This window comes from Mustela nivalis (genome assembly GCF_964662115.1).
Source record: "Mustela nivalis genome assembly, chromosome: 6".
NCBI lineage: Eukaryota > Metazoa > Chordata > Mammalia > Carnivora > Mustelidae > Mustela > Mustela nivalis.
The window spans coordinates 115,273,800-115,288,841 of NC_139025.1; the positions used below are offsets into that span (position 1 = coordinate 115,273,800).

The 15,042-nt window shown below is 42.9% G+C and overlaps 1 protein-coding gene across 11 annotated transcripts in view; it reads left to right on the forward strand.

Annotated features, from left to right (window-relative positions):
• The first annotated feature begins 5,731 nt into the window (after window positions 1-5,731).
• Window positions 5,732-15,042, forward strand: part of NEO1 (neogenin 1) — a 232,936-nt gene continuing 223,625 nt past the window's right edge. For 8 of the 11 annotated variants that reach the window (XM_082735716.1, XM_082735719.1, XM_082735720.1 and 5 more), the window contains exon 1: window positions 5,733-6,225. In XM_082735716.1, the coding sequence (XP_082591842.1) occupies window positions 6,099-6,225 (127 nt within the window). In that variant the 5' untranslated portion in view covers window positions 5,733-6,098. Of the gene's footprint in view, window positions 6,226-15,042 lie in introns of all 11 variants that reach the window. The other 3 variants (XM_082735725.1, XM_082735726.1, XM_082735717.1) reach the window with 1 other exon arrangement.

Consider the following 15,042-nt stretch of genomic DNA (forward strand, 5'->3'; position numbering starts at 1 on the left):
GAAGTTCATAACTAAGACTGACAGTCAGAAGCAGACTGTAACAGGGTAACTGGGAAGTTTCTGGCAGTGGCCACTTTCTGCCATGTGGACTAGGACACAGAGCCATTGTGCAACAGATGTGGAGTGGAGGCAGATTCAGAAAGATGGGCACAGACACGAGACTCTCCAAAAGATGATTTTCTGGGTTCTATAAAGCATTCCAGTTTCTAGTTCCATTCCTGAGGTCTGACTGCACCCTCGTCCTGAGATTCCAGGGTCCTTTCCATAAAATTTCTTTCTGCTTCAGACAGTATTTTGTGTTGGGTTTCTGTTGCTGGCAACCAAAAAGAAAGATCCTGTCATTCTTGCTGGAAAGCTGGACTGCTTCGTTTGGTGACTGCTTCTGGTGGGACCCAGCCATGTGTCCTTTGAGAAGAGAGAACTGGGTAGCCATTGTCAGGATGTGGCTTCTTATTTCCAGTCTTCATTAAGGTGTTACAAGAACGACACATGCTCAAATATAGCGGAAAGCTGCCTGAAAACCACAGGGCCAGGGTGTAACTCTATTCTGTGAAGTCCTTTTTGCATATTGCCGGTTGCTTGAGACTACTGAGGTCAGATAATCATGGGCCTTGCTGAATGACAGCTGCCAAATTATCTACTACAGTGTTTCAAAGCTATCAATTATCCCCTTGCTCTCTTGAATCTTCAACACTTCCCTCTCTATTGGCTCCTTGGATCAGCAGTTAACTTCACTCCACTCTTAACAAAATCCATTCTAGACTTCCCAACTCTTTCTTCCTATTATAAGTAAACACCTTGGGGAAGTTGTTCATACTCAGCGACAAGCCATAGCAATCAGGTGGCCTTACTCCCTGCTGCAACTGCTCTTGTTAAGGTTGTCCATGACCACCTTAGCAGGAAATGTAACAGATGTTTTTCAGGTCTTACCTTACTTGACCTCTCCATCACTACGGACCACTCCTGCATTCCTGAAGCACTTTCTTCCCTTGGGTTCTGTGACACTACATGCTTCTGCTTTTCTTTTTATACGTCTGTTTCTTTGCAAGTTCTTTTTCTTTTCTGTACCTTAAAATGTTTTGGTGTTCCCGGGTTTAATCTTAGTCCTAAATCTTCCTCTCTGGTCTGAAACTTTCCCGGGGCAATCTCAACCACTTCTTGGTGTTACTGTATATATTGGGGTATAATCGCAGCCCTCTCCCCACTATAATTAGAAGAGACAGAGTTATCTTATACTCTGACCTTAAAAAAAAAGTCCTTCGTATTACTGGATGTTCTCTCAATTATTTTGAACATCAGAATGCTCTTTGGGGGAACATGCAGCAGCATGAAATAAATCCATTTTGTGTTCATATAGAAGCCACCTGACAGAATTGGTAAGAAACAAAGAAATTTTACACAGATTTAGAAATAAGTTCCAAGGAGATATCTACCTTCAAATTTTCAAGTGTTGGATGTGCTCGAAAACAAGCCGTTAAGAGTCATCATAGAAAAAAATATATAGATGAATATGGGTATAGGATAGATGATGTAGTGTCATTAGATACTGTAACCTGGAATAAAATTCTCAGTGACAATGTCACATATCAAGTCAAAAATTGAGGTGGAAGTAAAGATAATCTGTCTTGGGAAACCGTGTCAGAGACTCAAAATGTGACTCTGGTGATGATAAAAAGCCTGTGAAGAGTTTCTAGAAAATCATTTTTTAAAATTATATTTCATTAATAGTTTAAAGTATATAAGTGTAATTAAGTTAATGCATTAAATATTATCAGTAGATCTCTGATTATTTCATCTACATCTCTTAAAGTTCATAAATTTAAGCTGGCTACAAAGTTTTATTGCGGGTGGATTTTAATTGGGAAAATGGGGCACGCTCTGTACTCAAAGGCGTCTTATATTTAGGCATAGATAGGATATGCTGATGACTCACCTCCTGTCCAGTTCTCCCTGCTAAACCCCAGACCCAAATAACAAACAGTTTACTGACACTTCTACTTAAATGTCCCTTAGGCACTTTAAATTAAACTTGTCCAAAGTTAAACTCACATTTCCTCGCATCTGCTCCTCTTCCTAATTCCCCTCTCAGTGAATGTCACCACCTTCATTCCGATGCCTAAGCTGAAATCTGAGTCACCCTCGCCTCCGGTCTCCCACACACACCTCTGTCGCTTCTATCTATCTCCTAAATCTCTCTCTTATCTGCTCACTCCTCTTAACTCCCTCTGCTTTACTCCAGGCCCCCACCATCTCCTCCCCAGACTACTCTGAACAAAACCGGAACTGGTTTCGTAGGTCTTGTCTCCTTCCAATCTACACTTCATGAAGCAGCCTGCGTGATTCTTCTAAAATGCAAATCCGATGTCAGTTCTCACTGCAGGATAGCTAACTCATCTTTGGCTCAGTTTAGAGACTGATGCTTCTTCTCTAATTCCCCAACCCCACCCTCCCTCTGCCCCCACAAACAATTTAGTCAGGTTAGATGCTCTTACTGTTTCCCACACTCCTTATCTTTCCTTACCATAACATTCTTCACGCTTCTTTGTTACAACTCTTTCCTGCTAGACTGGGAACCTTGTCTATCTGGCTCACCATTGCGTTCCTTGCCTTGTCTATCTGGCTCACCATTGCGTTCCTTGAACACAGGGCAGAGCATGAGACACGGTGTTTTATAAATATTAAAAGAACGAATGAATAATTTTATCTCAGCACCCAGCACAATATCTGGCAAAAAATAAAAAAAAAAAGATCTTCAATAATATTTGGTGCATTAAGAGGTTGTTGTGGAACTACAGATATATGATTAATTAAGCAACATGTAATGAGCAAAATTAATATTGTGTAGGCTTTGTCCTTAAGGAGCACATAGCCTTCTTAATTAGGCTTAATTCAGAGACGGCTCTCTAGAACAGGTGGCTTTGGGAGGAGAAAGGGAGAAATAAAAGTTCTTACCTAGGGAAATGTAAAGGGTGAGTGTAAAAATGTCAACACTTGGGTAGGAGAAAATCTTGTGCCTACCACATGGGTAACTCCTAGTTAAAATTTTCTGTGTCTAGGAAGTGTTCTATATTCGGACCTACTAGTCAGGGGGCTTTCTTCTTCGCTACCTTGGATACTGGTATTTGGCCAGGGAATCAGCTGCAGAATCTAATTACTGCCAGCAATTAAACACTGAAATATATTGCCTCTCTAAAGTTGGAAAATAATCCTTTTACTACAGAGAATAAGATTCTTACCAAGTTTTATATTCATTGGCTTTATTAATTTTTCATTTAATTTTTATATCAAAGTACGCTTAGAATAAATTTCACAAGAATATTTGGTCTAGTTATTTTTGGCCTGCACTTTGATAACTTATACCAACATACAAAGGCCAGTCTGTTTTCTTTGCTCTAAAACTTTCTTTGTGCTCTATTCCTTGAACATGGGCCTCATGCTCTTAGATGAAAAAAGTGTTAATTTCACAAACGGCTTAATATATCTCTGTAGATTAATAGTTTAGACTACATAAAATATGTTGATTAGCAGTATAAATGTGAATTGAAGTATTAGTTGAAAATCTTGTTGGGAGGATGAAAATGATAAATAAGAGTCCTAAGGAAAACTCTCAGAGATGCCTTATTAGAGAGAAGAGAGGTTAACGAATACAAATGTTGATTTTTTAGAGGGACTATCTACAATGTCAGTTACATTGCAATAAGAGGAGGAATCTGAATTCAAGTGTGTGCCTGGGGTTACTTTTCTTGAACTGATATAGGATCTATAACTTTTCATTTGGGGTTCCATCTATTAGTGGTTTATTAAAGTGAGCTTAATTAAAATTGTGGTTTAGTCACAAGTCAGAAGTACATGATTTAGTCACCCTATTTTACAGAAAGTGCTTTAAACTTTTTGACTTAACTCCAGTGTACATGATGGGCTGAGAAGTTAGTGGCACAGTTCACAAAAATGAAACATGAAAATCAGTCTGATATTTTATTAGCCACAACTCATAGTTCTTCTTTAAACTTCATTTTAGAAGTCACATACATTTTACAATTTTACCAACGAAAAATTTTCAGACTTAAAAAAGATATCTGAAAATTAACATTTGCAAGGCAATTTATGGTTTCCAAAGGGTTTTTCTCATTAATTATCTCAGAAAACTGAATAATCACATTATTCATGATGTGATTATTAAAGGTTAATTAAGCAAATACTTGTGAAGTAATTGGGAGGTAATCTATTTCTAATTTAACAGGTCAATCAGGGGTATTTAGGAAATATTTTTTCTGGTTAACAACTCTAACCAAAACAAAAAGATATTTAAACGGTTTCTCTGGTGGAAAACAATAAGCATGTTTGTTCTTTTAGGAGTCGATTGTTTCAAAGAACTGGGATGAGGGTTCCTAATTCCACCGTTTGGATGATCTAAGAGGTTTTATGAGGAGTCTGAGCTCTTCCCTCCTAATGTTAACGCAAACCTTATATTGCTTATTTTGGCGCTTCCCAATAAAAGAAAACATTTGAAGAAAATAATTACGAGAAGGCACGCAGGGATGTGGAAATCAGAGAAATAGCCATCTTCTCGTGGGAAGCAACACATTTTGGTTATTGACTATGCAGAGCAGTGAACAAAAATCCAACTCATGTGAACAAGGCAGGCTTGACTCTTGGAGCATTAATCACACAAAGAGATTTTCTTAAGTCTTCCATGGGTGCAGTTTATAAAATTAGCAGTGTTCCCATCAGCAGTGTAACTACAAACTGCTTTCCCCTAACTCTGGGAAGCCTGGGTGCTGCCTCACGATGACCAAGGGTTCAAAATCACATTCCTCTCGCTCCCGGTTTACCGGCGAACCGCGTCATCTTCAGATTCGACAGAGCGAAGTGCCCCGCAGAGGCATAGGTAAAAGGTCTGCTACAGCTAGAGGATCAGCACCGGGACGCCCGCGGGCTCAGGCTCGGCCCCCGTTCGGGCTGGAGGGGTGGACGCCGGGCACCTTTGTCTGCGCCCTGCTTCCCTGGACCGGGGCCGAGCGACGCCGGTGGGCGCGCGGGCCCGGCGGTCCGGGCGGGCCCCGGCCCTTCCCGGGGAAGCGCGCGGCGAGGGCGGCCCGGCCTGGAAGCCGGAGGTCAGAGGCGGCGCGGTGGGCCCCCTCCCACGGGAGCCGCGCCAGGTCCCAGCAAGAGCCGGGCGGGATCGCTATTGTTTTTGGCGAGCACATAAATCCCCGCGCCGACCCTCTGCGCACCCAGGTTTCCTCCCGGAGGCCATTCGGTTTCCTCTGAGGCCCTATATAGAGGCCCTGGGCCCAGGCTGAGGAGAGGTGCGATCCCGCTCCGGCCTCCTGGACAAGCCCGAGCTTCGAGCGCCTCTCGCCCCCCGTCTCCGCAGCCCGAGGTGTCAGGGGAGGTGAGAAAGGGGGCGATTTCTCCCTGGGGCGAGGAGCCCGCGGCTGGGGCGCGCATGGACTAGGGGCTGCGGCGAGCCGGCGGCCGCGGCGAGGAGGAGGAGGATCCGCTTCTCCGGGGTTTCCCTGACGCCAGCAGCAGCGCCCGGCGCGCGCGCCCCGCTCTCGTCCGCGGCTCCGGGGGGAGGGGGAGGGGAGCGCCGCCGCGGCCGGCTAGGCGGCAGCCGGGATTGGAGCGGGGGCGGGCCGCGCACGGAGCCGAGGGGGTGCGGGCGAGGGAGGCGCGCGCTTGCGCGTGCGCGGGTGTGCGCGCCCCGGGCCCCCGCCCCCCACCCCCGCCGCCTGCGGTCTCCGCCCCCCTCGCGCTGGTGTGTGGAGCCGGAGTCGGCGGCGGGTGGCGGCGCCTGGAACCTGGAGACCGACCGCCCCCCACCCGCCCCGACTCAACCCGGGCCCGGAATGTACTGACTCTCCCCCCTCTCTGCTCTCCTCCCCTCTCCGCCCCCCTGCAGGAGGGAGGCGCCCCCGAGTCTCCCCCTCCCGCGAGAGGGGCCGCGCGGGCCGGGCCGGGCGGAACAGTGGCGGCGGCGGCCGCGGGAGCCGAGCCTGCAGCGAGGGACCGGCTGAGGCGCGCGGGAGGGAAGGAGGCGAGGGCTCCGCGGCGCTGCCGCTGCCGCTGCCGCTGCCGCCGCTCGCGGGGCAGAGATGGCGGCGGAGCGGGGAGCCCGGCGACTCCTCAGCACCTCCTCTTTCTGGCTCTGCTGCTTGCTGCTGCTCGGGCGTCCGGCGCCCACCGCGTCCGCCAGGAGCGGCTCCCCGCCGCAGTCCCCAGGTAAGCTGGGGCGCGGGCCCCAGAGGCGCGGGGTGGGGGCGGGGGCGCGGCACCCGCACCGCATCGGTGGCTGCGGTGTTTTTGTTTAGGATCCTGGAGGAAACGTGCAGGAACTTCTCTGCCTCGGCTCGGGTTGCCAAAGAGAAAGGGGGTAGCGCGGGGTGGAGAGTGAAGTAGGCGGGCGAGGGTGCCGCCGGGGGAGGGGCGGCCGCGGGGGCGCGTCGGGGGCTCCCGGGTCTAGTTCTGCGCTTTGTACCCGGAGGCAGGTTCACCCCTCGCCTCCCTCCCCTCCCCCAGGCTCATCCCACTTGTAAGAGTGGGACATTCTTGTGCTCACACAAGCACCAGTAGAGGCCACTACACACCTCATTAAATAAACAATCGCACGCCAATTCATTAATTTTCAGGAAAGGAAGGGGGAGGGGGGGGCTCGAACTCCGCATTCCCTGGCTAGGGATTTCCCTGCCGAGGTCCCAGGGAAGCGCTGGCAGATCTCGAGGGACACCTCGTGAGGGGATGGTAGCCCCGAGGCTGCGGAAGAGAGAGGGTGTCTGAGGGGCACAATTGCCCCCTCACAACCGCTAGTGTTGACTTAACGATGAGGGCGCCTTGGAGAACCGCTCCAACTGATTATATCTGTTAGTGTTTCCGTTATGAAATGCTGCTTCTTTCCTGGGGATTACAACTCTATTTACATCCTGGTAACTGCTCTTAACCTAGGGAATTGTCTGAGCACCGGATTTTAAGTATTCTATGTTTCCGAGTGGCAATGTATGTATTCAGCCCGAAAAGCGCTTTTCAGGTGTTATTTTTAAATATCATAGATTATTGAAATTACCTGCGTCCCTGTTTAAGGAGGCCAATGAACAGACGCCGAGCCTGCCTGTTAGAAGACCTTACAGGGTAGTTGAGGAGCGGGACACACTCAGCAGTTGAAGGGCAAATTAGCATGTAATCTGACTAAATTGTTTGACCAAGGTGGTGTATTGTAAAACTTGACAAAACTCTCACCTACTAGTATGAGATCTGAAATTTTTGCACTTGAACGTCATCTGTTCAGGCGCAGTGGCAGCTTTTAACCCTCAAGCCTTTACTTGTTTTTCGGATTCATACTGAATAGTACTTAAAATCACACTGCAAATGTAACTTGACTGATTAACTTTCTTTTGATTTTCCTGCAGAGTGTTATTAGCTCAAAAGAAAAGCTTTAAACCTGAATACCAGCGGGCTTTATCTAAACAGTCATATATAAACAATAGCGTTTTAGTATCAAACCTGCCCTTGCACATTCAGCCTATACCTGGGTTAGAATACACATTTTGGGCCTGAAATGTAGGTTTACTGATCCACCCTTTCTAGTTTTGTGGATGGGCAAGAGAAATGTAACTATTTTGGAAGACGGATTCCTTCATACTCTTAATTTTATATGTCGTTCCTATTATGTTTGTTTTAAGTAATTGGTGGAGATTCTTTAGAATTTTGTCAGGAATTCTGTAAGTAAATAAAATGCTAATAATTTTATTAGGTTAATAAAAGTCATGTAAGCAGTCTCTTAGAAGTGGTTGAAACATGTATTTCAACACTGATTCAATTGATGGCTTTTATTTTGTGACGGTGAGGTGCAGACATTGCTTAAATGTGTGTCCTGCTTTCATGGAGCTTCCAGTCTGGTGAATGGGTGGAAAAGATCTGTTAAACTACCAATTATGTAATTAAGCACTAGAAAGGAAAAGAATGGGTTTTGAGAAAGGGTATACTGCCAGGACCCAATCTAGTCTGGGTGTCAGGGTGTTGGAAAAGTGAGATCTGAAGGGGGAGGAGGTCTGGAGGTGGGGAGGCTCACAGCTAAGTCTGGAGGCTTAGTGGTATAAGTAGAGACTAGAGCACATATCTTGATTCCTGGTTCAGAGTACTTTGCATATGTCATCCTGCTTTATTTCTCATTTCTGCAATAAGAAGGGGCTGGTCAGTTCTGTTATAAGCTGCAGGGAGATGGAGGAACTGAGTTAAGTGGCAACTGAAACAAGGGGTCGGTAGATCCCGTGTCATTTGTCAGTGGTTTTAATTTTTTATTTTTGTGAAGGGGTAGACGCAAACCTTTCTGTGGGGGATTACAGTGAGTAGGTGGTAGGATGATGGAGGTTTTTGGTAGAAAAGGGAGAAAATTAGGGTGTGGGACAGTGGGATAAATGTAGTGGTTTTCCAGTTCAGGGTAGACTTTGAGGAGGACAAAAGAGGGAGATGAACTAGTGATGAAAAATGGTCAACTGTAGGGGCACCTGGGTGGCTCAGTGGGTTAAGCCTCTGCCTTCAGCTCGGGTCATGATCCCAGAGTACTGGGATCGAGCCCCACATCGGGCTCTCTGCTCGGCAGGGAGCCTGCTTCCTCTCTCTCTCTGCCTGCTTCTCTGCCTACTTGTGATCTCTGTCTGTCAAATAAATAAAAAAAAATCTTAAAAAAAAAATGGTCAGCTGTAGAGGGTTGGAAATGATTAGGCACACTGGCTGGTTTTAGGAAGGAAGGAGGGGAAGATTTCTGAGAATGAGTAGGGACATCGGGAAAGAAGTCAGGACAGAGCAGCCTGCCTGTGCTGTGCAAGGCTTCTCTAATCAGAGTGAGGGCTAAGGAATGGTGAATTGAGATGCAAGAATGGGAAAAGTAGGGAAGTCAGTATTGAGAGGTCAGATGAAATCAGTTTGAATTTAAATTAGACCAGATGGCACCTGGGTGGCTCAGTTGGTTAAGCTACTGCCTTCTATTCAGTCCCAGGGTCAAGTCCTGCATCAGGCGCCCTAACGTTACCCCTCTCATGCTCTCTCTCCCTCATTCTCTCTCTCAAATAAATATATAAATAAAATCTTTAAAAAAAATGAAGTAGACTAGATGAGCTATTTCCAGTTTCTTCAGCAACTTTCCATATGCCAAGAGCAGAATTAGTGAAGTTTTAATCTTGTGTTGGTTTTTTTATGAGTTACATGAAATATGTAGAAACCCTTTAAAAAACTTTACTAGAGTAATTGAATATTCTATTCCTTGGTCAGAATGCAAAAAAGTGTTGGGGCAATGTCGTAATGATGGTGAGGCTAACCTTATTCTAGTCTTCAGGGGTGTACTGTAGCTACATTTCTCCTTTATGGGAACAATCCTGGTCAACATCCCACATGGATGTCACTATCTGTCTGAATCATTGACTTGATGATGTGATTTGTTACCTCACAGGGTGGTCTGTTCCTGTTTTGAATAACTTTTGCCAGTAAACACCGCTTTATGCTGCACTTTTAACTTTAATTTTCAACCTTCCCACTCTTCTTGATTTTTTTTTCCCCTTTTCTCACCTTTTTCGGCATCACTCTATTAATTCATCTTTTGTGATCAGTTCATTATTTGTTATTCAGGTTTTTCTTTCACTCCCTTATTAAATGTTGGCATCAAAGATGATCTCCTGTCTTGTCTTTATTGCTGCCTGTAAGCTAATGACTGTCCTGTCCACTCTTCTTTATGTGCCATTCAGTAGCTTCTCTGAATAGGCACCTTACGTTACACAAGAACAAAGGTAAACTCATTTTTGCTCCCCTTCCCTCCTCCTTCACTCATCCCCTTTCTGTAGACAATAACAAACCAATTCCTGGCCCTGGGCTCTCACATTTTTGAATGATTGCATAGACTTGTCTTCCTGCATTACCTGTTTTGGGCATCTCTGTGCGCCATTCATCCAAGCTGAGATCTAGAAGTCATCCTGGATCCTCCCCTTTCTCTCATTCTTATAGCCCATACTTCTATTTGATTTTTACCTCCTAGATATTTCTTGAATCTGAATCTTTTCATCATCATCCCCACCTAGACTAACAATAGTAGTTTTGTAATTCATCTCTTTATCTCTGCTCTTACCCTCCAGACATCTGTCTTCCCGCCGGAATGAGTTTTCCTATGTCCTTTTCTGAGTATGCCATACTTCTACTTAAAATATCTTATTAGTGTTCCACAGCTTGAGTGTCAGAGTCCTTGGCATCAGGATCGTGAGGCCTTTTGTGTTCTTTACCACTGGCCTCTCCCATCCTGAATTTAAAGCCTCATCTCTTGGCACCTTTAATGTGTATACCTGGTGTTCCACCGCTTTGGGTTTATTGCAGAGCTTCATGTCCCCATGCCTTTGACATGCTGTCCCTCCTCCTTTTCCTCCTCTTCCTCCTCCTCCTGCTGCTGCTTCTTCCCCCTCCTTCCCTCCCCCTCTCCTTTTTCTTCTTCTTCTTTGTCCTTTCTTCCTGTTAATGCCACTTCTCACCTTGTCTACTTCTGAGATTCCTGTTCATCATTCAGTGAGTTTTTCTCTGCTATTCCCCTGCCCAAAGAGAGTTAGAGTTGTTATTAGCTGTGTTCTCATAGCTTTCCAAGTACTTGTCACTTTGAAGTCTCATGTCACTTACTTTCTTGACTCCTCAACTTGTCTGGACCTCTTGACGATTGGGACTTCTCTTATTTACCTTTTGTGTACCTGGTGTAGCAGAAGCATCTGGAGCAGAGTGGATAACTGGTAAATGCTGATTGAATGTTGAATTGGCTTTGTTTTTATCCTTTAGGGCCATATATATGCACAAGTCTGATTTCTTTGTGTGATGGCCTTTCACACATTTAATGACAACATTTGTGTATGTGCAAGTATACCACTTTCCCTTCCTTATCTAAGTGAGTTACCCTTTGTTCCTTCAGCCACTCTTCACATTACTTACTTTTCTGACCCTTTGTGAACTTGGCCATCCTCACCTGGATATGCTGCAGTTTTAATGTTTATTAGTTTTGTCGCCTTTGGAAAGATGAGTGATTTTACTGAGTCTTCTGTAGACAGAGACTGATACCCTGCTCTGCTTGCCTAACAGGATGAGATATAAAAGAATTTGTAGATTTCCAGGCAGAATGTTCAAAGGACATAAGAAATGTGGCTATTCTTACCTAGCACGCTGTATGAAAATTAGTATGTGATGTGGGATAGTGAAAAAAGACCTAGGATATGTGGCAGAGGATTTGGGATTCACTCATGGTCCATAGCTCCTCTTGTATCTGTTGAGGGCTGTAGGTAACCTTGCTTACCTAAATGGATTGTCAGCAAAATGAAATATAAAACTGCTTATAAACTGTAAAGTGCTGTATCTTTGTGGGATGGTTTTATTATTTCTTTTTGAAACTTCAAAAAATACTATAATTCTATTAAACTTTTTGGAAGTGTAGATTTTTTTTCTGTTGGCTTAATTGATCATTGTTGGTTTATGGTTTTTCTCTACACTAATAAATGTTGGGATAACATTAATCTCATTATATATGGTGCTCTAGGCCCTATTTAATAGTCATTTCCCCGGGGTGCTTGGGTGGCTCAGCCATTAACATCTGCCTTCACCTCAGGTCAAGATCCCAGAGTCCTGGGATCGAGCCCCACGTCAGCCCCACATTGGGTTCCCTGCTCAGCGGGAAGCCTGCTTCTCCTTCTCCCACTCCATCTGCTTGTGTTCCCTCACTCACTGTCTCTCTCTCTGTCAAGTAAATAAATAAAATCTTAAAATAATAGTCATTTCCCAAACACTTTACTTTATTAATGACTTCTGCGTGATTGGGAGGTATTTATCATGTCATTGGTAGGGGTTTTGGCTTCTAGGTAAAATTGTATGACTAATAGGAGAACAGAAGATATGACCATAGATAAGATCAAGTTGACCAGATAGCTACCTGAGGTAATGAAAAGTCTAGTGTTGATGATTTTACAAAATTGAATTTGTCATGGAACATAAGCCAGTGAAAGATATTAAAATATAACCCCAATTTTGGATTCATTAAAATGAGTTTGATTAAGAAATTTTGGAAATAGAGACTAAAGTCATTTAGACCCACTAGTGTAATTTTGTCATATTTCTTTCTAATCTCTCTTAATGTGACACATCAGTGTTACATTATAATCATAATGTATATACGACTTTAAATGTAGATGTTCTGTCTTAACATTATGCCAGCTTTTGGTTGCTTTATTATCTTTAAATTATTTTTAAAATTTATTTTAAAATATGTAAATATATGTTTGAAGTAAAACGACATGGAAGTAAAGTATCACTTCTACCAACAAATACCTTTTTACCCATAAATAACCACTTTCAGTATTTTTTTCTCCTGCATATACGGATGTATGTATAATTGTATTTTTTACATATAAACAGGAACATACTATTTACTGCTTTTCAACTTGATCTTTGTTTTAAACAGTGTGTTGGAGATCTTTCCAGGATGTATAGACTTTTCTATAACCTTTATTGAAAATGTCTGTATAATACTGCAGTGAATGAACATGGGGTTAACAGCGACAAATTAGAGTAGTATTTATCGAACATTCACTGAACTCAAGGTACTGTGCCAACCTCTTCTACATGCATTAATTCTTTCACCTTGTGAGGGAGATAGTAACATCCCCCCATTCTACAGATGAGGTAACTGAGTCTCACTTATTAAGTGACCAAAGGTCCCACAGCTCTCCTGTGGAGAAATTGTCATTTGAATCCAGGTCTTTTCAGCTCCAAAGCTTATGCTCTTTATTTTACTGCATGCTGCTTCTAATTATTTATTTTCCTGTTATGGGTGGATGTTGAAGTTGTTTTTGGTATTTTGCTATCATAAAAAATGCTATCATGAATATCTTTCTGCATATGGTGTTTCCCTTCTATTTTTTGGATCCCCACATAGGGAATTACTGGTGAAAGATCATTTTTGTGTGCATATGAGAGTCAAGTATCCATTTATTATACACGAGTAATGATACCATTAAGAGTAATACCATTTGCTAGTACTTCTACAACTTTTTCAAGGTATATTCACCTTTAATTGTGAACTTTGAATACTTCAGTCCATTTTTAAAATGGAGGTCCTTAGCTTCTCTGCTTCGTCTATTAACTGCAGAGGTTAATTACCTAATTAATAGGTAATCTCAAAGGTCCCTTCTCCCTCCAAGTTTCTATAACTCTGAAGTCTATAATCTTGAGCCGTGGCTATCTAAATGGCCTCGGTTCAGTTCTTGTGTTTGAACACTGCTCCTTTCTATTCTTGGATGCAAGAATTAACCTTTTGTCATTCTCTGGAGCTCCAGTTATGGCACATCTTCTTTTTCTGACATGAAGTTGGGCGTGATTAGGGAAATCTTTTAAGTTGCTTGTAAACAGGATTGTGTATGATTTTATATAAAAATAACTTTGTGGCCGATTTCAAGAAATAAAGATTTAAGTGTTGCGAAATTGTGAGATATTTTAAGTTGTAGGGTTCCTGGAAATAGTAGATGCTTACTCTCAGGTTTTGTGAGTGATATATGTAAATTGCCCAGGTTATAGATGCTGGAATGAGCAGGTTGTGATTCCTTCTTTTGATACCCTCATGTAAAGAAAGGAGAGAGAGAGAGGTAGTAGTTATATATGTTTAACTTTATGGAAATCAGTGCTTGGATTCTCCTTGAAAGGAGTTAGCATTTGGGCAGTCCGAAAGTCAAATGTGTGGTTTTTTTTTTTGCTTTTCCTCTTAAAAATAACCATGAAAATACCTTCTTTAAAATGGTTTCATAGCAAGAATTTTTTTTAATAGCGAGAATTTTTAAATTTAATTTTCCAGTCAGTTTATCTATAGCCAAAACTAAAAATTTAGGTAATTTTGGCTAGTTGCAAACATTTTATCAATGGTTAATTGTGCACAAAGCTATAAACTGTGGAGATACTAAGATGAATTGGACATGGTTTCTATCCTTAGTATGCCTTGGTCTAATAGCGGAGATAAGACATCCCCACAGGTAATAGATACCTTGATTTGGAGGGAGAAACGGTCATTACTGCCATGGGTGGAAAAACAGATTCTGGAATCACTGCGTTCCTGTTAATAGAGTAATAGTTCTGCTTTCTTTCATAATTTTGGTTCGTAGCTTTTGAGTATTCCTACCTTAGTTTTACCAAGTCAGTAGACTAGAAGTCTCAGAGGAAGTTGTTTTTCATTTCTTCTAAGTGAAATGGTTACTGGAATGTTTGAATATATGAGAATTCTAATAATGGTGCCATCTGAGGGGGCAGCTACTTCCATGTCTGTGGGAAATGTGGAGATTGATTATACTGGTTTTCAGAATTTATTATTGGTCAGTAATAGCCAGTAAAACTTGGTGATGAGTCCTGAGCAGAGTGAATTTTTAACATGATACTACATGGAAACTGGATACAGAATATTGTTTTTTAGCTGTAGAGGAAGTGAAAAAAAAAATCACCTGGGGGCGCCTTCGTGGCTCAGTCAGGTAAGCATCTGCCTTTGCTCAGGTTGTGATTCCAGGGTCCAAGATCAAGCCTTGCATTGGGCTTCCTGCTTATCCAGGAGCCTGCTTCTCCCTCTCCCTCTGCCCCTCTTTCTGCTCATGCACGCTGTTTCAACACTCTCTCTTTCTCTCAAATAAATAAATAAATAAATAAAATGTTAAAAAAAAAAACCCAACTAGACTTATTTTGTTATATAAGGTCTAGTTAAGATAATAACATTATAATTTATAAATTTAGGGACAGAATCACAAATTATGTTCTATTGATAACGTTTTATTCATAGCATAACTTTTAATGCAGCAACTAAAATTTAAGGGATTTTTTTGTTAATTCTTCAAAACATTTGAAATTTGAGGTGGCTTTTCCTAAACTATGTGTAGTATTAATATCTAAGGGATTGTTACACTTCTTATGGCAATAACCCCCTTATTAATAGCCTCCTCACCTACATAGAATTCACCCATATGCACCCTTACCTTTAGAATACAACTGAAGACTAGGGAA